We start from the raw sequence: 27,718 nt of genomic DNA, 5'->3' as shown, positions 1-27,718 counted from the left end.
TTTCTTTCTTTTGATTTTATAGGTACAGGTACATTTCCATTCAATGGTTTTACAAGCTATTACATTGTCTGTTTATATATTTTAAGTTCTGCAGGGGTGGGCAGCTTTCCTCCCTTTAACAGAACTTCTTTTTCACATTATTTTAGACATCATAATAACGGCATCATCCCAGAGCTTGGCAGGTAATTATTGCTTAGATTGGCGAGAGATATAAGTTCAGTATTGCTTCAGCAAACATAACACCAGAGATTTCTGTGCAGCAACTGCATGAAGCACAAATAAAGCAAGTGAAACCATCCGTGCCGTGGTGGGTAAAACAGGAGACAAAGCCAGTGTAGTATTCAGTGCATCAATATGTATATTTCAACATATACTGTATTTATAGTATATTTAGATTTTTTTTTAATGTACACAAGCCATTATAGACAAACATAATTTGTGTTGAACAGATTTACATATATTATTCCTATTTACAGATATTTAATTGCCTTTTATGTAAAAAATATACCATACAGTCAGATAGAAATGTCTTCATACATCATAATGTACATGTTCTCATGTTGGTCTGACAACCATTACTGTGCTGCACATCGCATTAATGTGCAGGAGATTGTTTTTGTCTGGAGTGCAAATGAAGCCAAAAAAACAGACCACCCCCAATGGTGCAGGATGTCAGGAAAAAAATCAGGAAATGTGTTGACGTAGAGTGTGTGGAATGTGTGAGCTTCTCCCCAACATTTTGTGAAAGCTGTGGGATGGGTGTGTGGGTCGGTAGGTAGACTGCTCCAACTGTTAAACACCCACCGCCCCCTACACTATGTGCGTGTGTGTATGTGTAGGTGAATGTCCTGCTATTTTCAAGGGGATCCTATCTGCCTCCACTGAACAGAAATGAAAGCCAGTCGTTAGGGACCCACACAAATAACTGCCAGCTGCAACATGAAATAATGGGGAAAATGTGGATGCACACAATGGCCTGATTAAAAGATGTAGTCTAAACCCCACACCCATTATTTTTCTTTTTTTTATGATAGGTCAAAAGAAAAGGTTTCTTTTTACATAAGCCACTAAAATGTGGTTCTGAGAAAAACAACAAAATGGAAAGCTAAACACAAAGGGTGAGGTGACTGCCTCGGTTACTTAGAGACGTGCGGTCTGGAGGAGTCATTTTCACCACCACGCATCTCTGGCTGCTATGTGAGTTTTATCTTTGTAAACGCTCGCAGCAGGACAGGGTGTTCGGCGGCACTGAAGAGAAACCTAACCACTAGTAAAAGCATCAGTATTCCTGGAAAAGTGTTTTCTCTTCAAAATGTATCAAAAAGGAATCATGTTGGGACTCTAAAAATCAGCTTGACTACTTGGGACTGTTGAATTTGTTGAAACTGTTTCAACAAAATGATGTAAAATAATAATTGTCAGCACCTAGTGATTTTACTAACAATTGTAGTGATATAGCTTGATAACTTAGAAGTAAAACTTTGCAATTTCACTTCTTTTTCCCAATGTTTTTTCAAATATTTTTTGCTGTGGTTATGTAAAAGAAAAGAATACGTTTGCATACAGAATCAGGCAAAAAACAGGTAATGTGCCCATACTGACTGTCCTTGTTGCAAATTCTCAGTCAACATGACATTTCTTCACTCTTGTCTCCTGATTCATATGCAAAAAGCTTAATTTGCTTTATAGTTTTGGACTTTGGGGGTATTTCAGTCACTGTCAGTCATGCCCAAAGTTAAGATGAGTTGATACTGTATGTGTAACTTGATGCCAGTCCCAGACATGTTTTCATTCCCACCCCAGTAAACAGAGTTGTCTGACTGCAAGTTTACTCCGCCTGAATAGAAGATTTGGGAGAATTGTCCATCTCTTGCCAGTTGCTGGAACTACCCGTAGGGCTCCGATTGGCTATCTTTGTCAGCAATGTTGTTCTGCGGAGACTGCTGTCTGAGTCCTCCTTCTTGAAGTCAGGGTTCATTTTGAGGCAGCAGGAGAGGCAGTGCACAAAATCCTGGAGGAGGTGGCCGCTGAAGACCATGTATATCCACGGGTTACAGCAGCTGTTGAGACTGGCAAGGAGTGCAGACAGAGTCACTGCTGTGTTCTCAGAATCTGTGGAACAGGGAGAGGGAAGAGGAAAAAGATGATTAATCCCGCAAAACATCTGGTCCAAGCTAGACTGCAGAAATGCCTGTCTCAATCAACTCATCTGGTGTTGAAATGTAAAACCTATTTTTTTTCTTTAAAGAACAGTTTCTGTTGCAAATCAAAGACTTTTTATGTCATTCTCTTGATATGAGTGAACTAATCGGTCGTTGTGAATGTGTCCCAGAAAACTTAATTAAGCAAATCAAATAAGTGTAACTTTTTCAACCAATTACAGTAGTTTTGTTTCCAGATAAAATATGAATAATAAGATTCAGCATGAGGTGAAGGGTGGTCGGTGAGAGAACACAGTTGTGATGGCTGAAATTCGGAAACAAAGAAAATACTTCAATAAAGATACGTTTCTGCAGTATAACAAAATATGGTAAAAGGTCACAGTGCTGCACTCGCTTATTTCATGTAACTGAAGTAGCTAACAATAGTTCAGTTTAAAGATTTCTTTTTTAATTCATTTTTGGTTTTGTATGCCAAATAAATCCGTGCGTAAAGGCTGTGTTGCACGTTTGTGCACGATGAGTATTTGGGTTTTTTGTAGCAAGTGACCAAGTGCCCTCTCTTCGCTGTTTTTGTTTTGGCAATATATCACATCATTCCTAAAGTTGTAAGAGTAATAAATTCAGTAATACTGAATACACTTATAGTTTCATCCCTTTAGCACTCACCAGCCCACTGAAAATTTTCATCCCACACTGACCACATCTGCACTGTGAAAAACGGAGCCCAGCAAACAATATACGCCAAAACAATCACAAAAGTCATCTTAACAGTCCTCAGTTTGGCTCTTGATATAGTTGTAATGCTGCTGACTGAATTCTTCCCAATCAGCCCGTTCTTGTTCGCAACACCAGCCGTCGATTTCCTTTTCTTATATTTGATATTTTTCCATATGCTGTGGCAGATGAATCCGTAACACATCATGAGAATTACCACGGGCACGAGAAAGATGCCCACAGTTATCCAGGTGATGTACGCCTTGGCGCCCCACGGCTCGATAAAGTGCGCCCAGCAATCGTTAACTTTCGAGCCGTTCTGGATCTCACTAAGGGAGAAGATAAAGTACTGCGGAGTGCTGAACACCAGGCTGCATATCCACGTGGAGATGATCATGATGTAGGAGCGCTTGGTGGGCTGCTGGAGGGTTTTGAGAGGGTGGCAGATGGCAATGTAACGGTCCAGGGTCATCATCACCATCATGTAGGTGGACGCAAACATCCCCATCACCTGGAGGTGCTTCACTATCCTGCAGAAAAAGTCCGGACCGTAGAAGCGGAAGGTGATCTTCCAGCAGAGCTGCGGCAGCACCTGGAAGAAGGCGACCACCAGGTCAGCCAGGCTGAGGTGTTTGATGAAAAGGTGCATCCGCGACATCTTCTTCTTAGTGTTGTACATTGCCAGCAGGACGGTCACATTCCCAATCACAGCAACCACGAAGGTGATGCTCAGGACCATTATCTCGATTTGGGCCACTTCTTCGTTTCGCGCAAACGGATCGGATCCATTCGGGTGGACGGTGTTGTTTTCAAGCGTTTCCATTGTTCGGTCATTAGAGGGACTGAAATCCAGAGACTGGTTCCCTCCGCTCAGAAACTCATAGTCATAGTCCCCCCTCCGCGCGCCCTAGCAGATACAGTGCTAGAGGGGCTGCGAGGTGCCTCCACATATATGGAGCTACTGTGCGTGATGCTCACAGAGAGGAACCAGTTGGTCTCCGAATTGTGGCTGCTGCCGGGGCGTTTTAAACTCGAATCGAATTTCAGACAACGTGTGCGTAAAAGGGATACACTGCAAAAAATCCAACACCTTAAAAATGTATTAGGCAAGGCAAGGCATTACATTAGGTGTAGTGATACGACCTAGAACACGTATTCCTCAAACAAGACATGTGCGCCCTGCAGGGCATGACATAAATAAGGAATATTTTTAATTAAGTAATATAATTAGATTAGATTAGATAATTTTCATGTTTCCAGTGCAAATTACAAGATGCATTTTTTTGAAATTGCACCGACGTTAGAGCCTTATTCAATCAAAATTTGTTAATCTAGAAAAACAATTGGCAATGCTGTTATTTTTTTTCTTTTTTCTTGCTTTGGGACATGTTTAAAATTACATAATAATGGCTAACTATTTTTTGCAGTGCATAGCCAAGCCCTTCCCCGTGGTGTACACTTAACCTCCACATCACCACAAGTTCTCCCACTTATAATGTGGACCACTTGTTGTTGTAGAAAGTAGTTTTGTTTGCATTAAAATGTCACACACAAAAAATTGCAAAAATTTCAAGGGAGTAAGTTGAGTAACAACTAAAATAACCAACTTTTACAGCAATAGGAATACATTGACCAACACACTGGAATGTTGTTTGCTTTTACTAAGGCCTTGTGCAATGCTGATCTGTTTAAAATCGTTTATCTGAAATGCTTTGCTCAAATAATCACCAGATTTGATTTATTCAGGTACAGTGAAGTCAAAGGTCAAAATGAATACACCATTTAGGCTGCAAAAACTGATTTTGATCATAATGCTCAAATGAGGTATTCGTTTATTTGTGCTGTGTATGCAAGCATGTGGTTCTGCCTTTATACAGTTGAGTTTAACTTGTGTTCATTTTGTCTGTGTACCAAGCTCACTTTTAGCAGACATCTCAGAGGTGGATAGCATCTGAATTTGGGAAAATATACCAGCAGAATTTATCTCTGGGCTAGATCCCACTGGAAGAAAGTGAGGAAATATTGTTTCTTAATCTTGTAATTTGGATTAATTGAACCTTTATCACCCCTCCATGAAGCCCATTGATCCCCACATGTTTTAAAACCTAATGTATATCCAATTCTTTTTTATCACATTTTATTACATCAGCTTTTTTTTCCATTTCAAAAGTTTATTATAAAGTCCATTCTCAGTGTATGTGCATAAGAAGTTTCAAGTTCCCACATACGCTTGTGTAAATTGCATTGGACTATATTGTATGTGATTATGATTGGCCTACGAACTACTTCAAACAGGAGACACTTATTTTTTGAGTGATGAAATTATTATATTGACATGGTGCACAATTAAGTTTAGAAATGTGAAGAGTCTTGGTGATAATTAAAGGGGGGGGGGGAGTGCAGAGATATAACCCTGATGTCCAGACACAAGTGGTGGTGGAGAAGAGATGAAGAGAGTTGGCTGGAGTGGGGCTTCTGATGAGCTCAGTGGAAGGAATCCTGGGCACTGACAACTGTAGGTGAATGGGTTGGAAGAGGGGCAGTTTTAAAGTTTGACAGCAATGATATGAGTGGCTCAGGGAGATTGTGGCAAAGTCTAATTGGTTTAGCTGTAAGAGTGAACGTCAGCTGATTGAGTGGAAGCGAGAGACAAAGAGACCAAGAGAGAGTGGGAATGAATGAGTAGAGAAAAGAGTCTTCCTGACTGAACTTCAGCTAAGCATAATTTGTGATGTCACAAAATCATGCTCACATACATGTTTTAAACTCAGATTAAAGATGAGCACAGAGAAACTTTCCACCTTCAGCAGATGAATCTGAAAACTGCCTTCAGTGTCAAACTCTGCACATACATCATTCTGCACACATGAACACATTTGAGTGGAGGGTCGTTTAATATTTCTACTTGACATTACCAACTAGCGTTGGCTGCTGGGGCGCTGCTCAGCAGACGACTCGCATGTTTGCTCCTAAACAAAAAGGAGCACAAGGAGCTGCATACCACTGCACATACATACATCCCCCATACTCAGGACTGTGCACCCCCTCCCCCCACCCACTCAACACGCACTGTGATAATACACCCCCCCCTATCTCCCCACACCACCATGTGATCTGTGTATCATTGTGGGACTGCGATCATAAATTGTGTGTGTGTGTGTGTGTGTGTGTGTGTGTGTGTGTGTGTGTGTGTCGGGTGACCATACAGATGTTTTTTATGTTTGTGTTTTTTAATGTTATCTGTTGATTGTTGGAGCAGACAATGCAAGAACATTTTCTGTTTGAACAGACAATAAAGTTTTATCTTTTCTTATCTTAGGCTTTTGCACTGCCTGCATGTTTTCTCTGTCTCTCTTATAGTTTCCCATGTTAAGAGCATCGTTCAGGCCCCGCTATTGCACATTCATCTACCAGTTCTTTGCTTCAGCATCTTTAGTGCCGCCTCAGTTTCCAAGTGACCTATAACAATGTGAATTGTTGATTACAGTTTCCATTGCGAAAGCACATAATTGCCAACTGGCTGTTGGTATCCGGCAGCCATTAAGCTCATCTGATCCATGTGCTGATAGTGAGGATAGTTTGCTTTATTGCGTTCACATAGCAGTCACTCTCCAGATCTCCTCTCTTTCATTTCCGATGGCCCTTGTAGTGAGCGGTGCAAACTGGAGCCTCCTTCCTAAAATGTCCTGCTGGCCGCTTGAACTGGCTTAGTGGTGTAATGAAGTTTCCTCAATTATCCCTGTGTCAGTCTCTGTTGATCTTCCCATCAGAGCCTTGGGCTTCTGTTGACCAGCTAACCAGTTTCCTCCCATAAGAGCCATGTTATGTGTCTCATTTCTGTCTCCAACTTTCCACTCTGTTACAGTCTTGTCTTGTCCTGGGGGTTCAAGGACGACAGAACGGATGTCTCCCTTCACGCTGGACTGAACCGCTTTTACCCTCATCTCCTGTTTTTGAAGACGTTCACCGGAGACGTGCTGTTATTACTGCTCCAGGCTTGGATTGTCTCATCAGTTTAATGAAGACTCTGTTGACCATCCTCAACTGCGGACAGTGTGTCTGGGTCCGGGAATCATGGGAATGCATGTTGTGTCTCCAGTAGCCGCAGCAGTCAGTCTGAATCATTTCCGTGAGGTTTCCCTTTCCTTCATTCTGTAAGAGCTCTTCAAACTCTCTGGGAGGAGGTTTTTTTTAAAAAAAAATTTATCATTGGGGATACAAAATCTTGTTAAGGAGTTTTTTCTTTTTTTATGAAACAGAATGTCTGTCTGCACGACTTAAATTTGCTATCAGAAAGCGTTGTGAATATCTAAACATCTTCTTTACACATGTTAATGTATGTAATGTAGCTTGATTAAAGTCCAATTCTAGCATTCAGAGTGGAATTTGCAACCTTTTAATTTAAAATTTAATTTTTTTAGTTGGTGGAATATGTCAGTTAGGGTTATTCTGTGCTCTGTTACAAAACAAAAAGGTTTCTTAAAGTTAAACATTATGTCAGAGGACTTATATACATTGTTTATGTCTCTGCCATATGTAATCACACGCATGAGAAGAATGTCTGCTCTTAACAAGCTGCATAGTATGCATGCTTCCCTTGTTCTGTCTGGCTTATATCATAACCACCTCATGCATTATAATACCCAGTCAGTTCATCATGCTACCAATATGAAATATACTGTGCTTTTGACGTAGACTGAAATCAAGAAGGAGCACCTCCTGATTCAGAGAGTTCTATCTGTTTTTCTTTATAGTATTCATAAAAGCACAAATGTTGTTTGTCCCCTGGGCGACTACAGCACTACGAAGGTCACGTCAAACCAAACATTTAATGATCTGTTTACTTTATGGATGAAGTTATGACAATCACCAGGACCTATGCAGAATCAGATGTTCCACCTATAATACATTTGTTATGTAAGTGTATATGTAGGTTTGAATGTTATCCTTTGGCATTGTGGGCTGATGATAAATCAGAGCTTCTGTAAACATCCAGGTTTATATTCGTGAAAATCTGTGTCTAGTACACGGTTGTTATACAACCTGGGCCTACGTAGATAATATAAGAAAACTTCAGTGCAGCTGCTTTTTTCCTTTGCCTCCGTGTTTGAGTTTGAAAAAGAGCACAGTGGCATACAAACAAATTTACAAACCACAAATATTGAGTGAGTATTGGTTGGTTTGATAAAAATGTATATATACCACATCTTTCTTTGGGGTGGAATAAAATAATTGAACTTTACAAAGGAAGGTGGCGCACATATGTTTTGCACCATGATTATGATTTGTATCAACATAATGAAGAAATGTTGTTAATTAACATATCTGATAAGGCGCAATCTCGTTAAGTAACTCTGTAGAAAAGGCCCCAAAGTTATGTTAGTGTTGCTATTATTTAGTACAGTTGACCATATTGTGTTTTATGTTTCACGTTTACTCCCATTTATTCAGTGCTGGTAACAGGGTAGCCAAAGCGCATGCTGGTTTGTATATTATAGCTGACGTCACACAGTTAATAAGCAGTATGATAGAGTTAGTCGGTCAGTTGGATTGTAGTTCAGAGTGTGCGTAAATGAGAAGAAAACCACACTCACACTCACACTCACACTCAAACTCTCACACACAAGAAAGAGGAAGAAATAAACAGAATAAGAACCATCTCTCAGTTCTTCATTTCATACTCTGTAAGCGGTGATAAACCCAGAACTAGCACCTAGACTGAGCGTCTACCCATTATCTTCACTACAAACTCTGTTAAAGTTAGGGAAAGATGTCTTCTTGGTTTGATAGTGAAAAAGTCCACAGTAATTTGAAGCATGAGACACAACATTTTACTCTATCAGCTGAAACATGTGTCTATGTCGGCTGAACCTAAGTCCGAATGGGAATCACTCCAGCGCTTACACCCACCATCAATCACCACCAGAGATAAATACACACACAGAATTATGAAACACACCAAAACTAAACTACAGAATTTAATCAACACTTCTGTTACACAATCTCAACAAAAACTGTGACATGACTTCCATTCAGTGACTACTTGTATTTGAAAATTGTAAATATTTCTTTAAAAAGCACAAAACCTGAACCTCAAACCTCCTCATAGATATTAGATATTATTAGATAATTTTGTCCACTTCCCACACAAACTTACAAAGACCCAATAAGTTATTCTAACACAATTCACTGCAGGTCGTTTTACGTTAATTGTGCTTTAGGTGTTGAAAAGCAAAAATCATTTTTACTCTATTATCATAAAAAGATATGGATAGCTTTCATTTTATTGTGCAGCCTTTCCAACATGACACGTACTAAGATCTGATTTAATTAACAAAATAAGAGAAATTATCTCTGTTTAATGTGTATCTTTCAACAGGATTGTGACGTCGTTACTTTGAAATTAAATCACTCCTTTATCCACAGAAAATGAAAACATGGAAGAGTTTTCTCTCAAAAACAAAAATAGCCCAGCTGAAACCTAATGGCTTATACATTCTCAATGACTCATAGAACAACGACATGTTCGAGACCATTTCCTCAGCGGACAGACGCACTTGTCCAGTGTAATGACTGGCTGCTCTGCTCTCACACGGACATGGAATTCTGATCCCATCTTATGTAAGATCCCTGGGCCATTAGTATCATTAACAGATTTCTCTTCACATTTCATTGCATTTTGGTTTCTTGTACAGTCCATTGCTTTATAACTTAAAGTGTATAATAAGCATATTTTGTAATATATAGTACACACACAATATTGATATGCAGTATTTTTGTATACTTCTTTTTTATTTATTTATACTGTTTATTGATCCCCAGTGGGAAAATTACAATGTACACTCTGTTTGTTAGAAATCACTACACACAGGCCTGAAATACACACACATGCTCAGGACCTATTCATGCACAAATGGAGAGATGTCAGTGTGAGTGGGCTGCCAGTGCTGGACCAGCGCCCTGAGCAGTTGGGGGGGGTACGGTGCCTTGCTCAAGAGCACCTGGCAGTGCCCAGGAGTTGAACTGGCATCTCTCCAGCTACCAATCCACACTCTGGTCCGTACTACTCCGTTGAATAGATGTTATTATACTTTTCTTAACAAACGAACACGACAGGAGTCAGTATGAGTAACATGTTAGATGAGGCTCTCCACACCACCACCACCACCATCAAAACACCAAATAAGGGATTATCTTTTGTTCATCCCTCCAGTAGACTTTGTATTTGATTTAGATTAATTGTCCTAGACGGATATTTGTTTCCACAGCCAGTACACATAGCAACACACAGCAACATACAGTCAGTATATACACATATAGTCAGTACATAAAATTAGCATTTATTTATTACATAAAATAAATGCATTCATCACCGCAGCTCACAACAGTGTGAGCAAGGCAGATTGTTCAGGGCTGCTATTGCAGAGGGGACAAAACTCTTACTTGAAAGGAGCTCTTCGCCATTTGAGAGTTCTGTATCTCCGGCAAGATGGAAGAAATGTGAAGTGTGGATTGAGGGGGTCATCTGTGTTATTTGCTATTGTAAGTGCTAGGCGTGTGATGGCTCTGGGGTTAATATCTGAGAGATTGGGAGTAGGCTGGCAAATGATTTTGTAGGCAGTGTGTGTGATGCTGCTAAGTTTGTATTTGTTGGAGATGGTTAACATGGTGAAGAAGCAGGGGGAACAGTAATTTAGACTTATAGAGTTGATATGCCAAGGATTGGTTGCAACATATTCACACTACCAACTACTTTAACATGCAGGGTGTGGTTAGGTTTAGGCAACAAAACTACTTGGTTAGGCCTAGGAAAAGATAGTGGTTGAGGGTTAAAATAAGTACGTTTGTAACGTAACTTACATAGGCTATGTGACGTTAGTTAGGTAGACTTTGGTTTTACATGGAATGCGAACATCGATTTGGGTGAAAGTCAGTGTTGTTTGACACATCCATTCACCCTGACTTTTTCCCCAAGTGGACTTTGTCACTCTTTATACCACGTCATCTCACTAATCCATGGATAAGCAGTTGAAAGATCGGTGCGTCTCATACAGACGCTAAAGGGTGCCTTGTGCGTTGGTTTCAGACTCTGAGGGCCACTGACAAAGCTGCCGTATGTAAGGTGTTGGAAGTGAGAACAGGCTGGCCAAAGTATAGTAAAGCCAAGGCACATGTTTGAAGTCAAAAGCATGACTCTGAGACAGTTAAAATAAAAAGGTTTAATTGAGGTCAAAAGTCAGAACCAGGCTGGCAGGGGCTAAACTTATCCAATAGGATTAGGCTAGCGTGCAGGTAAAGGCACAACAGACAATCTCGCAGTAATGAATGGAAGGAGCTAGTGGGTGAAGTGGGAACAGGTGTGCAAGTGGGCAGGGTCAGTTGATGGGGACTGTCAGGAACACAGGGGTTACTATAGGGCTAGTCTCACTCCGCAGCGCTGTGGAGGAGGGTCTGGCAATGGTCCACACAACATTCCAGGATGGGAGAAAAACGTGCTCTGGTTTACTGGCATTTCTTTAAACCAAATCGTCATGGGCAACGCTAAGCTCTGCACGGAGCCCTGGTGCCTCTGCAAAATAACCTCGGGAAGGAACACGTTTTGGAGGAACGTGTACGTTCAAAGGTTGTTTCACCCACTTCACCCACTAGTCGTGCAACAGAAAACTCAGATTGGACAGATAGTCTAGCTAGCTGTCTGGATTTACCCTGCAGAGATCTGAGGAACAGTTAACCATAGTCCTCATAAATCCACCGGAGTTTAGAATTCCAAGACAAAGGAAGCGTTAGGTAACAGAAATCTGGTAAAAAAAAAGGACATATTTCGGCGGCAACAGGGCAATCTGAAAGTGGAAGGTCGTGGATATAGACTACTGCAGGGCAGGTGGGAGCGGCAGTGTCTGAAACTACAGGAGAGTTAGGAGGAAAACACTAAAAACACTAACTAAAGTGCTCCTGCTCTTCCCGCTTAACATTTACATTAGCAGACATGAAAAATGACTTGATGCCCTGTAAGATATCTCGCATATGACTACAAATCGCAAATCTAAACTTAGTCTCAAAGAAAAAGAAAAAATATGACTGCAACAGTCAAGTGTGTACAGTATATTCTATCTAAATACCACTTGGAAAATATTGTCAGAGCAAGACAGAGATGAAATGAACAATGAAATATTATACCAAACTGTGTGTTCACTTTACACAGTATATCAAATATATATCATACAGCCATTTCTCTGAAAGGTTTATATTTCTGTGTGTGCATGTGTGTCCTGCAATAAGAGCTTATGGGAAACTCTGACACTCAACAAAGTTCATTATCTATCAAGAGAGATGACAGCAATGTTCTCACTGCTGTTTCTTTGAAATCACACACTGTGACCTAATAACATCAACCCTCTGGGGAAGTATCCACAGGCTTCACATTGATCCCGTCTGTTCATTTGGCAAGAATGCAATTGGACTGTTGTCAAAAAATGTCTATATCACAAACGGCTTTTTTTTTTCAAGGTTCTAGTCCCCTCCCCTTCTATCTCCCTCTCTACCCTCTTATTTGTTTGCTTTTCTGAGACTTAGGGAAATGTTTGTGGGGTTACTGCTGTGGATAGGCATACATTGTTGGCCAATCTTTTGAAGAAAATGATTCATTCATTAATAAAAGGTATATAAAATCAGCCACATTTCAAACCTAGACGGCTGTATGTTTGATACTCAAAAGATTTTGGATGGAGCATGATTAAACATTACGCTAAACAATCCCTATCTTAAGGGAAACACATGGGTCCATGCATTTGGTGTGTGCATCGTGTATGCTGCCACCAATGCAGACGTCAGCGATGGTTTCAATTCACTTTTAGGTCAACAGCTGCGGGAAATAAAATTGAAAGAAATTGGAAAATTTAAATTAAATCAGAATACCAGTTCTTATTATTCTATATTTTTATTTTGGAAGAATAACAGATGCTGGAATTAAGTGAAGTTCAGTTAAGCTGGTGGCTAAACAGAGTAGAGTCCCGTCTCTCTCTGTAGACAAACAGTATCATCCTGCCTTAAGACTGCAGCATGGAGAACCATGACTATATGGACACAGGCCAGGACAAAACAAAATACTAAACCCCTCACGGATGAGGATTATTTTCCTGTACTGTATGTGAAATTTGATGTTACTCAGTTTAATGAGCACGTAAAACATAACATTAAAAACAACAAAATATAACAAGGCTAAATGTGACCTGTCACCATGAAACAGAAGTTATTTGTGTACATTTAGTGGGTGACACTGAATCCGTTAAAAAGAAATTAAACAAATAAATAAACCTCTTTACTATACATACTTTAAATTCCTGCTTATTTTATTGTTACCTAACACACAGAATCAAAATGTGTTGGTGACTTCTCCTTCCCTGTTGCAAGAGTTGAAGGGCAGACAGAAATAGACGTGTCTGAGTTTGGAGCCATGCTGATAATGGCTCACAAGAGCACTTCAGCTTGGCCTTTTACCTAACTACAGTCCTCATTTTCTCTTCTTGCTCTTATTGTGTGTGCTTGACTTGTCTACTGCATGCAGTCCATGCTAGCTGAAGTAAATATTAGACTGGTTTTGCGTACCAGCAGAATGTCTTTATGAGTGTTTATATACTGTATACATGAGGTTTAGCTCATTTGGAACCAATCCAGGAGAAAAGCTGGAGTCATACTTGGAGTTGTAGTCTTTCAGAAATGTTTACTGGACTGTTGTACCCCAGAATTTCTAAAGGCAAGATTGTGCCACGGTGGTCAGAGAGGTCATCACATAGAAGATGTCCAACGTTACCAACAAACAAGAATGTCAATATTGGACTACAGTCTACAAAGCCTCAGATTATTTTCAATGACAATGTTTTTAAATATCCCATGCAAATGTTTTATAAATTCTCACTTTTTTCAATATCTGTGAATATCTGTGCATAGAAAATATGGTGTGGTTAAGGTCAGGGAAATATTGTGGTTTAAGCAAATACATTATAGTTTTGTGTAGTTAGTGTTAGGCAAGTAAAACACTTAGTTAAAGATTGTGTTTACAGTTAATAAAAAGGCGACTGTGGAGCTGTGACAGTCGGAGGACTCCAGTCTCCTGCATGGCATGAAAGTTAGATGGACTACACACCCATCCACCACTTCAACCTCCGCACCTTTACTCCCCGCCTCACGACTTAAAGGACACGCTGCCTCCCAGAACATTGGCAGTCGACATGAATTGTGAGGTGCAGATTCAGGACATAATTCCTAGGATACCAGGCTGAAAAGGTCACATACTGTAGAAAGGCTTAGTTCTTTTCAATCAGTTTTAATGTCTTCACTGACAACCATCAGTCTTACTACAATTTGTCAGGGTAAAACAACAGTCAATGTAAATCTTTACATTACAATTTATTAGGTAGACACGTTTGTCCAAAGCGCAGACAAGAAGTGCATTCAAATGCAAAAGGTAAAAAAAAACTAGATGTCATCCAAAACTGGAAGTGCAACCACAACTAAATGTTAAAGGCAGCATTAAAGCAGTTCCTACTGATTTCTAGATACTTGGCCTTAGAAAACAGGAAATCAGAAACTGGAAACCCCTCAACTTGTCTCTTAAAGAAGTCTCAGTATGGAGCAAATTTTCTATTCTCCTATTGTGCGATTTGGTTGTTTTATTATGAAGAAATTAAAGGAGTAGCTAATTGGCTGCAGCCTTGTATAGATAGTATATCTATATATAGATAGTGGTATCAATCTTTTTATCCAACTCTCTGCACGTAAGTGCAAACTTGTATTTCCCAAAATGTTAAACTATTCCTTTAGTTAGTAATGCACAAAGTAATCAGGTGTGTCCTCCTATTAGCCATTGAGATTCCTATCTTTCTCGTGTCACCTCAATCCCATCAAGGTGCCTCTTTTTGTGCTCAGATTTGGATTTCTTTTTATTTGATTTATTTTGGGTCAACTACTTTAATTGAACAAAGTCAGTGGCAAACAGTTTCAACATCTGTGTTTATGTTTTTCTACAGTCTATGACTCTGTTAGAGCTAGGTGATGAGTTGTTTTAATTCACTGGCTCAGCTGTTAACCACATTGAATTTAGAATTTAAAGTTTTAAGTGGCCTTTCTCTCTGCATCATCCAGTGATTGAATTGTGTCCTGGACAATCTTCAGCCTATAATATTCCTGACCAATCATGGTAGCACAGCATCACTTTTCTTCTGCCTGTTAACACAAGACTAATGTATTTATCAAACTACTGATTAGTGCACAGACATGCTTTCCAATACAGAGAGCAAATCAGAACAGTGATTTGTGTTAAATTGTAAACATGCTGGTGAGAGGTTGACTGGACCCAGGCTGGTCACAGTAAATGGAAGAGCAGCCGCTGGGCCCCCGTTCTTGTCCGAGGATGACAAAGAGATCCGGTTCACAGAGTAAAACTACTCAGTATCCACACCCCACATTGTCCTCCGAGGGAAAAAAAACATCATCTTCTTTAAGAGGAATTAGCTATAATTGCTAGACCTATCTTCACAGCACAATGTCAGCGCTGCAGTAGTCTGGCTACACCACTTATCTATTCTGGGATAGGGGGAAAATGCTCTTGCTTGTTTGTATTTCTTTAAACCAATACAACAGGCATGAGGATTGCGATTGGTTAGGGTTAGGGTAAGAATACCAGGGTAAGCCAATCAGAGGCAGAGCAAGGAGAGCAGGGTGGGAGATACCTTCGCCATCCTAGGACATGCAAATTCACGCCCCAGATGCAGCAACAGTTCCTTTGCAAAATAGATAGGGGAGATAGCGGAAGGGGAGGGACGTGTTGGGCTTTATTCCAGCAAAGTACATCTGTTGAGCCAGACTAGCTATCGAATAGCAAGTCTACAGTCACCCAAGGAGCTCTGTGAGGCTTCACTAAGGCACCATGATTATTTGGACAAAAACAATTGGATAAATGACCTGATGATGGAGCTAGATAAAAAGTTCAGGATCAACAATTCATCCCAAGGGGGAGAATATATATATTATTTGAAGTCTGACAAAGTGGTTGTTTATTTATTTATTTGGGGCTTTTTTATGGCCTTTAATTGACAGGACAGCTTTACAACAGGAAAGGGGAAATAGAGGGGGGACAACATGCAAGAAAAGGCAGCAGGTCAGATTTAAACGGGTCGCATTCAAACCAGCTGCCAAGGACTTAGCCCACAAGGAGCGCACACTCGATTGGGTGAGCTAGAGGTCGCCCTGACAAGATGGATTCTTTTGTATGATAACCCGCAATTCTCGTGTGATCACTTGATATCCTTCTGTGCACAAAACACACATGCAGTGTTTATTTTTAAACTTTCACATCCTTCTTGTGTACTAGCAGAGTTGCCAGGGTCAGCTGAAAAGCAAAAAGCAACATTGTTTCTGTTTCTACATCAGTTTTCTAATTTGTACTTCTACCACATAAAGTGGCCCTTCCACCCAAGTGTTTTTTTTTAAGTATTTTTCAATGGCACAGTGTTGAACAGTTTAAGGGTAGATAGAATTTCGACAGCGAAACATGAGGCACATTTTAGCTGTCTGAGTCAAGATGAAGATTGGTGATTTTCCAGGTAACCACACAGAAGTCCTCTGAGCTGTCTCAAGCAGGCACGACATTACCTCAGCACAGTAGCTTTACCATTATTGCTTTGTCTCAAGCTACAGGGCTCAGCTGTCACAAAGAGCGATATGTTCCTTTCTTCCTTTGTAGTGTCTCTCCCATTTAGATCTGCAGCAGCTCTGCTTGCTAGGATAGGCATTTCAGTGAGTGCCAGGGGAGTTTGAAAATCTCTCTTTCACTCTGTCTAACCACACTGAGTTGGACTCAAATCCTTGCCAAAACAATTCCTGTAGAATGTAGCTTGTATACCATGGAGACCATTTAGCATGGTGACCATTTAGCCTCTTGCATCCCTGTAGGTTCCCAAAAAATTATAATGAAAAGCCGATGAGATGCGTCATGCCAAGTGGTAGTCTGTCCTGTGGGACCGTGCAAAGACTTGATCTGTCCATGTGGCTGCTGTTTTTCAGTGGCAGACATTTCCAAATACAGTAAGCCCTCGTAAAACCTTTTCTAAGGGCACATTAAACAGACCCATATCCTCTGAAATAACAACTTTACATGAAACCTGAGATTCTATGAGATTTACCTGGCTTATTCTGGACTGCTACATTTCCATTAGGTACTGATAAATCTATGGTACAGATACAAACTGAATTGTTAAGATTCGTTGCTATCTTATTGCGACCGGTATACAACTTACATTAACAATTGTCTGTGAGCCGTTTAAGAGTCGAAAAGGGTGGGCATCTTCATCTCTATAAAATGAAATCTAAACAGTGAATTAAGGAATCTGCTAGAGACATGATCAGACACTAGGAGAAATCCATGGAGACCTTTAAGTTACACTTGTTTTTTGTGTGGAATAATGGTAAATTAAATAGATTTGAAGCACTTCAATTTAAGAAAGAAGCCAGCGAAGTGGTGTTATCACATGATGTTTTTTGAATATACACATAATCTCTTTTAGAGTGTCCTACCATCCTCTAAACTCTAATTTATGTACAACCAGTCCAGTGTTGTCCTTCTTATGCATTATATATCCACATACTTTGCACATCAAACATGCAGAATCTGTATTTTCTTTTTGCGCCAACTGAGCTGGCCAGAATTCATGTTCTTATTCTGGCTTACGCAATGTCGAATGCTGGCAAGAGTGCTAAAAGGTGCCCTTTCTTTTTGATAAAAGTCACCACTAACACTGAGCATTGCAGAGTGAACGGCTGCGTGAGGTCACTGCGAGCGTGGAATACCTGCAGCTCCCCAGTGTTAACTGAAGGGTCTGGACTGAACTTAAATGAAACCTAGGTTTTAAACATTTATTTGACTGTTGAACAGAAAAATGCTGAACTGTTCTTGAGGCGTATTTATATTGAAAGGATTTTAAATCATGTCACAGGCTTTTGGGCCATAGATATTTCCACCTAGAAATCTTCTTTTCACGTGTGTCCTTGGCAAAAAAAGGCAGCAGGCATGAGTTTCAGACATAAAACAGCTAACACAATAATTATAAATATCGCATAAAATCTGAACTAAACAGAAATGCACTAATACATTTCCCCCCCAACATCAAGGAAGTGCAATTGCTGCATTACTCTTTAAATAAAGTAAACCTTTCATCATCATGCTGCTGCAAGTGCTTGCACTTGTCCTAGCAACTAGCAGTCCAATCCAAAGGTAATGAAAACTCCCTCTTGGCCCCTCCAAAGCTCACTAATCATAGCTTGTTTGTTCAACCTGTACAAAAACCAAAGTGTTGAAATGACAGGTTATGGTCAGACTATTTTTTTGCAGGGAGCATTTACTTCCTCCCTCATTTCTACACTTATCCTCCACTAACCTGAGAAGCTTCATCATTTCTAAAACTCAGTTCAGTTGCTTTTGATTTCTTTTCTTTCTTTTGTAATTGCATTGGTAAAGGGCGTGCCAGAGAGTCATCCAAAATGGGGTGCATATCTTTTTTTTATATACATAGTTAGATAATGTTTTACTTTAAGACCTATTGCTAACCACCGCCACTATGCTCTATGAAAGAGGGAAATGCAAACTTTTACTAGCCACCTTTCTAGTCCACATCAAGTGAATACTTGATACTAAATGGAAATCAACAAAATAATAACAAACCAAGTAATTTGCTTGTGTCAATCATTTCATTAGTTCAACAAGTCGTTTTCCATCTGCTGTTTTTCTTTCATCTCTCCATACTGCAGCAGAGGCAGAGGAATGTTTTAATTAACTCAATTGAAATTCAAAACATGCCATAGTGTAACATTAGCTTTTACAAGGCCGTTTTCAGAGCTAATTTAGAAAACTATACAATTTTCAGGACCCGGGGCTCATTGCACTTCAGAACACAAGCCTTTTTGTTGTAGAGATTTACATACAGTAATAGCTGTTGTGGATCAGGAATTAACTTGATGTGAGAATAAGTACACCTGTGCATGCATGTGGACACGTATGCACACTGTCACGTGGAAGAAAAAAATTTTTTTAATAGATGTGACAGGACTGGAGATGATTTAGCTAATTCAGGATGAAAATCAATGCTGAGGTTTAGACTGATTGTTCTTGTTATGACTGCCGCTTCTGTGAGCAATTATCCCACCTTACTACACTTGCGTGCGCACAACATGATTATATGGCAGCTTTTTTTTCTTACCTGAGACATGTACACTTTATCCAACCTAATTCAGTTTTAATTGAACTGCAGCAGTGAGAGGACATTTCCACCTCTCATTAAGCCCAGTGAGAATTTCAGTGTGACCCAGGCATCAACCCACTGACATGCAATCTTGTTCTGCTTAATATTCCCAGCAGTGTGTTTTACCGTTTGTTAGGACCTGTTGCTACAGACCCCTCAGGCAACGGCAACAGTGTTTCATATCCTAAATCCCATCACTGAACGTCGTAAAGGACAGCAAATATTGATCGTTCTGCTTTGGTACATGGTGGCGCTCACAATTTCAAGCAGGTCTTTGTTTCTGATAAGGTGGCATCAGTGGGAAAGGTCAACAAAATGTTGTCAACAGAGCAACAGATAAGAGAATCTTATACCTCAGGCTCGCATAAGCCCCAGACCTGACTTACAGGATATTAAAGCATTATATAAGTAATTAGATATATGTGTGCCACAGTGTAAAAATAAAAGATTTAATGGGGACTCAGTACTGCATACATAAGCATTCTTGTTTGCTGAAAGTTAACCCAAAGGCAACTGTGTAAATTATATTATTAAACTTTAAAAAATAATATCAGTTGGCATAAAAAAATCTATCTTTCACAAATCTCTAAATGGTTTCTGTTAAATGTCTAAATAGGCAAATACATTGGCTTTCTAATTTAAATGTTTGTTAAGTCTCTGTGTGCCAAATTAGTGCAATACTTAATAATAAAGGGTACAGAGCTTAATGCATGTTGATTTAATCTGAGTCATCATGCAGTATTTGTTTAACATTAAGTAATAATTTGCAAATGAGTATTACGACTTGACTTTACTTGAGTGGACAGAAGTCAGTATCTCATGTGTGGAGTAATGATTAAGTAATGATGTGTTTTATTTTCGCTCATTGTACATATACCGTACATACAATGGGTGCATTTGTTCATCTTAAACAGGTCTGTCCATTCTCTCTTAATCTGTCTATTTGCACCTGCTAGATGGTTTCGGTTTTCTTGGTTCTCTTCCATCCTACACTTCACTTCTTTCAACAGCAACAAACAAATGTGATAAAATAAAGAAACATGTATGTGTGTTCAACTGGTTCTACTGCCTAGCTTGTAAAGGTGACATATAGATGTATTGCTATTGGGTCATGCGGATGGTTGGCGTACAGTTTGATTTTATGGCTCCATATTTCTATAGGAACAGGTACTGTTCTACTTTCAGAGAGGCTGATCAAATGAACATTTCCTTGGGTCCAGCTAATTTAATGACATGTGAATTCATGTATGACCTACTTGTGAATTAACATCCATTATTTGATAATCTATTAAGTATTAACTAACCACATGAAGCCATATAGTGACTTAATTATTGATCAATGATGAGCAACAGAAATCCATAACACATGCTGTATTTAGGAGTCATGTAATAGTTACTCAGTTTGTGTACCCTTATTGTAAAGTGTTACTTAAATGAGTTTTACTCTCTTGTATTGTCTGTTCTAGACCAGGATAAAAAAATAAATAAATCAGGAGATAACCCTGGGTGCTCTCCATTCACCCTCATTTTTTCTGCAATCTTACTCATTTTTTTCCGTCACCATCCAGTAAATAGCATAACGAAACAAACACTGTGCTTGTGATGTAATACATTTTATTAAAGTAATCAACAATGGAAACAGCATGAAAATGATCAAACACAAAAATATGACAATACTAGCTATTCAAGTATAATTATATAAAATAGGAAACTGCAAATGAATCTCTCCCCCTGTCTGTTTTGCGTCTCTACTTGATGTAGAGAAACATATGGAAAATGATATGCCATGAACAGGGAATTGTTTGCTTGGTAATCTTTATATAATATTGTTTGTTTGTTTACTAAGATCCCTATTAGCTTATGCCTGTCTTAAACAGAAGCTACTCTTTGTGGGGTCTATTATTCCATAAGAATATTACATAAACTGGAATACGTACATCCATAACATTCATACTCACAATACATCAAAAGAACAACAAAAATGTACATCAAAGGTACAACAAAACATAAACTTGGGGTCATTGAAAAAGACAAAGTTTGTCTTGAATCACCAGTTGCACCGAGTTACTCATTGCAGGACCATAATGTTATGCTATTCCCATTGCTCTGTACTCAGCTGCTGAGAGACGTACTGACAGAAACACACCCCTCCCTCCAGGTGACCAGTGGAGCCGGGCTGGGGAAAGGCAAAGTGTCTTTTAGCAAGGCAGCAGGCGTAACCTGATGAACAGAAGGTCAGAGCTCTTTGAAACATATCCTCAGCACTAGCCTGCTCAGAAAATGTTTCTGCAAACTCATGTTTGCAACCGTCCAGAGAAACATACACCAGATAGATTTTTGAATTGGACCGACAGCCCATTAACACCTTGTACTCACAGAGGATTATGTTTGCCTTGCCTATAGCTTTCTGCATTTCCCTCACTATGTATTTCTCATCATCCTTCTTCCAGAGACCCATCTGAATAAGCAACCCCAATGGAACACAGCAGAAACTAGAAATAGTGAGGACCAATACTAGGATAGGGTACTTTTTGGTCAAACTGTAGACATGAATAAGTACGAATGTTGAAAATATAAAACATGCTAGCAAGATTAAAAAAAATATTAAACCTGTAATGTAGATCAGTACTCTAAGCCAAAGTTGCCGCAACCACACTTTATTTTGAGAGACACTATTGATCATCCTCACAGCCGTTCTGTACTTGTCGTGGTCCTCAATGATCAGGCGCAGTTGGTCCGGCACCTCCATGTCACTGAACTGACCACAGTCCCATTTATTGAGTCCCTCCTCGTTGACGGCAATCAAAGGCTGCAGGACCTTCCCGTTGTAGATAGAGGGAGGCTCGAAAGGCACCACAGTGGACCCTTGAAGCTGCTGGTTGGCGGTGCAGAGCACCTTTAGCAGCTTACTCTCAAAGTCAGGGTCGTTGGCCTCCAGGTAGGTGAGGTGGCAAAGGTGGAGAGGAACAGAGACTCCTGGCTCCAGCAGCACTGGGACGATGGGTTTCCTCTCCAAGCAGTCTCTGAACAAAGACATGTTGGCCTCCAGGAGGCACCAGCGGCTCCTCACAAACTCTGGGCTGAGAACCAGCAGTACCTTCTGGCTCTCCTGGATGCAGTCTGACATGTTTTCCAACACGGTGCGGCCGGGAGTGAAGTCCCGCTCATGGTAGCAGACCTGCAGGCCGCAGGACTCCAGCTGGTTGATGACGGAGTGGGTCCACTGGTAGTCAGTGCTGCTGTAGCTGATGAAGACATGGTAACACTCACCATCTCTCAGTGTGGGAGGAACATAAATAGAAGGAGGCAGTGGGACAGCAGGCTCTGACTGACTGTTTGCAGTTTCAGGTGAATTCATTGGCTCCATTATCTATGAAAAAAACTAAAGTGAGAAGACAATATTTAGATTATTTATGAGAGAGAGAGAGAGAGAGAGAGAGAGAGAGAGAGAGAGAGAGAGAGAGAGAGAGAAGAGAGAGGTGAAAACATCACAAAAATAATGTATGCCCTACAGGGATACTATTTACCTTAGTGTATTTAAAAGTAAATGGACCTACAACCTGTCAGTGTGCTAAAAAGACGTTTAGTCCGACAGTGTCTTAGCAGTGTGGTTTTGCATGAAATATTTACTACCCAAAATAATGAAACATCAACACCTATAAAATATATTTGTATACATAGCATTTGTCAGAGGTGTTTATTCAACGTCAAGGTAATTTTGTCTTAGTGAATTGCCTTATATGGTGAAGTATTTCTTAGTAATTTGTCAGCCAGGCTCACAAAAATGCTTTAGATTGAATTTCATTATGTATTTTATGGTTGCAAGAGCACTGCACAGCTAATGTCTTGTTGTCTTCCAATAATCAGGATTAGAAATAAAACATGTTGCTATCATTTCAAAATTATTTATATACTATAATATATATATACTCAGTTAATTAGGTACATATCACCAAGACTAATGCAGTCAAACAATGTTCTGTAACAAATACTACTTTCATAAAAATTATAATGTTCAGTTTTGTTTTACCATATTGTCATGACGGCTGCCTCAAGTGTTTTTATTTTGCCTAGTTTGCCCCTCTGTCCCTGTTTCCAACAATTTCTCTTCTCAATTGCAATGTCTTTTTCCTAGTGTTGTATTCCATTAAATCATTATTAGTTTAACTAAGGATAGCTGAAAAATAAATGTATTATCATACCTGTAGTTAATAAACTTCTAAAGCAGTGCAGCAATGGGTCGCCGACAACAGTATGAGGAAGTTGTAAAAATAAGAACTGCTCTGTTGGAAGCATGGAGTCCCGCCCTTCCTCTGAGAGACCTTGGGTTCCGGAAGTAAATTTCCCATTCATTTCTCCCATTGACGTCGGGGAAAATCCGTATATAAAGAGTTTTAGAACATGGCTAACCAGATGGGACGTGACTCATAAGCATACAACGTATAATTTCGAGTAAAAAAACGAATAGAAAATCCCCAAAAAGTCAAAGGTACAAGACTGTGTACCTATCGTCATCTTAGAGCGAATGAACTACTCATCCCATAAACCACCGCGCACCACTGAACAAAGGAAGCTAACGTTAGTTTAGCTAACAGCTAAGAGACAGCATGTAATAACTTTAAAAGACCCTCAAAATAAACCTGAAAATAACCGTTAACATATATAACGGCTGTTACGTCAGCTGTAGGCGGCTTTACCCAGTGTTTGAGTTTGAGTTAACGTTATGGTGGTTGGTACAGGGGCAAACGCCCTGCAACTTAAAAAAACACATGCAAATTAAGAAAACATCTTCATTAATTTGACAACACATGCGCAGCATTTAGCAAACGCTCTGCAAATGCACATAACACAATCAAATACATATTAAATATATAATAAAAAATATAATATATAATAATATGTAATAAAAAATAAATGTTTTATCACCACGAGTTTACAGACGTCTCTGCTGATTGAGTATCACCTGTGACCTGAGCCGAGACACACCCACCAAACGAGAAAACATATCTCAAACATAGACTTAATATTTACAGTATATGATCTCAAAGCAGTTGCACAAACCGTTCACAACGGTGCACACCATTCTGAGATTGAACTTATCCAGGCTCTCTCTCTCTCTCTCTCTGTCTCTCTCTCTCTCTCTCTCTCTCTCTCTAAATAGATATTTAATATAAATGGTATGCTTATATTTATATAGCGTGTGGACGGCCACGATACTTGTAATGGCTAAATCTAAACTGCCACAAAACACAAGTAGTGATCTTTGGTGACTGTACGAAAAGTGGTGAATTTTGACATTTCTTTTCTTATAACAAAGAAAGACTATATATTATAGAAAAATAGAGAATTTAGAAAGAAATATAAATTATATCAGATAATGCCACAGATGCAACATCTGTTAATTATCTAGACAAATCCATTTAAATATCATTTATTTCATAATCTAGATCAGGTTGTATCATGTACTTCAATGTACTTGTGTGTGTGTGTGTGTGTGTGTGTGTGTGTGTGTGTGTGTGTGTGTGTGTAGGAATGACCCTTTAGGAGCACTGAGATAACGTCTGGCCGTGTTGTGTAGTAGTTCATCAATTCTGTTGATGTGTTATTTTAAATTAATGCTCATGGGCCATTTTTCTGTGGTGGACGAGTTGAACTGGGCTTGTTAAATGGCTGTATATTGACCAAAAATAGCTGCAGATTTAGGTTCTAGAGGACAGCCCAAACATATCTCATATACTGTAATAGAAAGCTTCATGATTCACACTCTCTAATCCCAGTTGTGATTCCAGAAGTGACCCAATAAAGATCAGTAAGCAAGGTCTGTGTCAATGACCTAGGGCCTTTTTAATATCTTTAAAATATTGAAAACTGAGGGGACTTTCATTCATCAAAACCACCTTCCGATCCCAGCTGATATTAAAGAACAATTCAGAGGATAGCAAATCAAACAGGGCCATCTCTCCTCTGACTTTTGTTCACAAATTAGGTTCTCCAAATCATTAAATGAAGACACAAACAGAAAATATGAACATTCTTGGCCTCAGGGGTGTTTTGTTTTTTCCCTGCTGAGCTTCAAGTGCTTTCATGCAGACTGGTAACCACTTCTAATCTTTTTTGTGACATAACTGAATAAGTGTCTTGAGGCAAAGAGGAAAGCAGCTCTTACAATGTAACGTAGCTGTAATCTAGACCAACATCTGCTGCTCACTGGATGCGCTGGAAGAGCACTCAGCAGACAGACAGGATGCTGAACGCAATAACAACCTATTAATTCATCAGGAAGAACGCTTCAATAGACTGTTAAACTGCACTTTCTAGAAAAAGTTAGCAAGATATATCTGGACCTATATCCATTAAGCAACATTTATAACTGCAGACTTGCTTGCTTTTAACTTAATATAAAGCATTAGCAAATATTTGATTAACCATTACTAAAGCCATTGGTTACTGCTTATAAAACATGATAAAGAATACCTTATGGGACAATGGTATTATTCTTTTTTATATTTCATATGCACAAAATTGTGAACCTGTAATTAGCAGCTCCACAAATACGGTACATGACAGCTTTGAAATGGAGTCATTCACTAACAAGACAGTTCACATATTCCATCTGCAGAGCTGATCAAGTATGACGTTTCTACATGAACCTTCTCAGTTTACATTTTGATTAAACTGAACCTACATCCTGCAGCAAACATTTCCACAGTGTCACACTCAAGCAATATTTCCACTTGCATAAGCATGTAAATCCCAGGTTCCACAGTGCATAAACCATCATTCATGCCAATTTTTTTTACTTTGTCTGTGACAAACACATTAAAGCTATGTATTAGTTGTGGCAGATTTAGGACAGGTAGATGGGTAATGAGAAGATGGAAGAGGCAGTGGAACATTATGCGTCTGTGTTTGTGTCTGCGTCTCCTGGTTTAGGAATTACACATTAGAGTGTCTGAGCTGGGAGGATAAAAAAATGTAGTTCGTCCCAGCTTCTCTTGTCAACACATCTGCCTGCTGAATATAAATTTGCATGGCTGCTCTGGTCTTTTTTTTGTTTCTTTTTTTTGGTACCAACTGAGACTTAATTAATCATCTTTTCATGCCTTGGCATATAGTAGTGATCTGGCCAGCTTGTTGTCATAATTAATAGAGTATACTATCATGATGGCTTGTGTGTCTGTTTGTACAGGCATGGCCCATGTGGATTTGTAATATGCATATGTGCATGCAAGCATGACTGAGCATTGAAATATCTGTTCACAATCTTTTAATGCTTGTATCTATAGATGGCAATGGCAGTCTGTTGGTCTGTCCGTCCACCACTTTGGTCCAGGCTGAAATATCTCAAAACTATTGTATAGATTGCCATAAAATTTGTGTTAGCATTACCATTGTGAACTCTTTACATTTGCATAGCCCAAAGCATTGATGTGCCTTAGTATAACCTTACAAAGCCACATGACCATAGACTCTCAGTCTTGTTTAAGACATACTATTTCAAGGGAGAAATAATCACAATATATTGTATGCACACATAGATAATTTCATAATATGCCACAAAAGCTTTAGAAAATATTTACAGCATATATTACTCCCTTGCTGTTTTGTCTTAGGCCTGTAAGCATAACAAGTTCATTTTGATGTCAACAGAAGCAAATTGAGTATTTACCAAATAAAAAAAACATGTACTAGGTTCTCCAGTCAGTGCCCTTGATCAAGGCACTGGCTCAGATCTGGAGTTGGTCCCTGGGCGCTGTAAATGGCTGCCCACTGCTCCCTTGAGGGATGGGTTAAATGCAGAGAATGAATTTCGCTACATGTATCTGTATATGACAATAAAGTACCTTAACCTTACCATAACTATTACAATTGGGATAAATATTTAATGTTGTGTGCATTAATCACACATAGTTTTACTGTTTACATTGGTACTGTCTTGTTACCAGCATGTCACCCATCTGTAAAGCACTTTGAATTGCACTGTATGAAAGGTGCTACACAAATAAAGATTGATTGATTGCTTGTTTTTTAGCTTTTGTAATATAGGTTTTCAAGTCAAAAGTGTTCAAATGATAAGTCAAGTGTACTTGAGGGAGAGAGGGGTTGAAATCTTCAAATGTATGCAGGATGTCAATGGCAGGCCCTCACAATGAGGTCGCAATACTAAGTTTTAAAGCCTTTATTAGTAACATAGCCTTATTAATTGCACAGCATGTTCCATTTATGTTTTTAATGATGAAAGTAGTTAAGGTGATGGTACTTTCTTTCAATATGCAGCTAAACAGATTACAAGGAGGTCTTACCCAACTGGATCATCAGAAATAAGCTTTGTGTGTACATAAGATGATAAGACTGCATTATCATATCCAATCCCTTGAGAAACACAGTATATAATCACAGCTAATATTTAGCTTTAGTCTAAGTGCATAATCAGTCACTTTGCCCAGATCATGGCGTTTATGTAATGCTATTTTGCTATTTATTGATTTAATGGATAAAAGAATACAGGTTTAAAAAAGGCCTTGAAGGAGCACTGTCTATCTATACACA

The 27,718-nt window shown here is 39.3% G+C and overlaps 2 protein-coding genes across 2 annotated transcripts; both read right to left on the bottom strand.

Moving 5' to 3' along the window:
* On the bottom strand, positions 1-3,699 carry avpr1aa (arginine vasopressin receptor 1Aa). The gene is made up of 2 exons (XM_031283320.2): positions 2,829-3,699; positions 1-2,112 (listed from the first exon to the last, which is right to left on the bottom strand). Exons 1-2 carry the CDS (start codon positions 3,697-3,699, stop codon positions 1,829-1,831), a joined length of 1,155 nt encoding a protein of 384 aa, XP_031139180.1. The 3' UTR covers positions 1-1,828.
* Positions 3,700-20,760: 17,061 nt separating this feature from the next.
* On the bottom strand, positions 20,761-23,429 carry LOC116038805. The gene is made up of 2 exons (XM_036003598.1): positions 23,371-23,429; positions 20,761-22,538 (listed from the first exon to the last, which is right to left on the bottom strand). The coding sequence occupies exon 2, from the start codon at positions 22,533-22,535 to the stop codon at positions 21,261-21,263; it is 1,275 nt and encodes a 424-aa protein (XP_035859491.1). The 5' UTR covers positions 22,536-22,538; positions 23,371-23,429; the 3' UTR covers positions 20,761-21,260.
* Between the last annotated feature and the right edge of the window lie 4,289 nt (positions 23,430-27,718).

This window comes from Sander lucioperca, chromosome 7, assembly GCF_008315115.2.
Source record: "Sander lucioperca isolate FBNREF2018 chromosome 7, SLUC_FBN_1.2, whole genome shotgun sequence".
In the NCBI taxonomy this organism is placed as follows: domain Eukaryota; kingdom Metazoa; phylum Chordata; class Actinopteri; order Perciformes; family Percidae; genus Sander; species Sander lucioperca.
The sequence above is the reverse complement of the archived record's forward strand: the minus strand, read 5'-3'. Positions and strand labels throughout refer to the sequence as shown.

Bases quoted from the DNA above. Each gene is read 5' to 3' on its own strand.
- LOC116038805 (XM_036003598.1), bottom strand. From the start codon at position 22,535: ATGGAGCCAATGAATTCACCTGAAACTGCAAACAGTCAGTCAGAGCCT.
- avpr1aa (XM_031283320.2), bottom strand. From the start codon at position 3,699: ATGGAAACGCTTGAAAACAACACCGTCCACCCGAATGGATCCGATCCG. The intron at 2,113-2,828 runs GTGAGTGCTAAA...CCTGTTCCACAG, and splicing joins TGAAAATTTTCAGTGGGCTG to ATTCTGAGAACACAGCAGTG.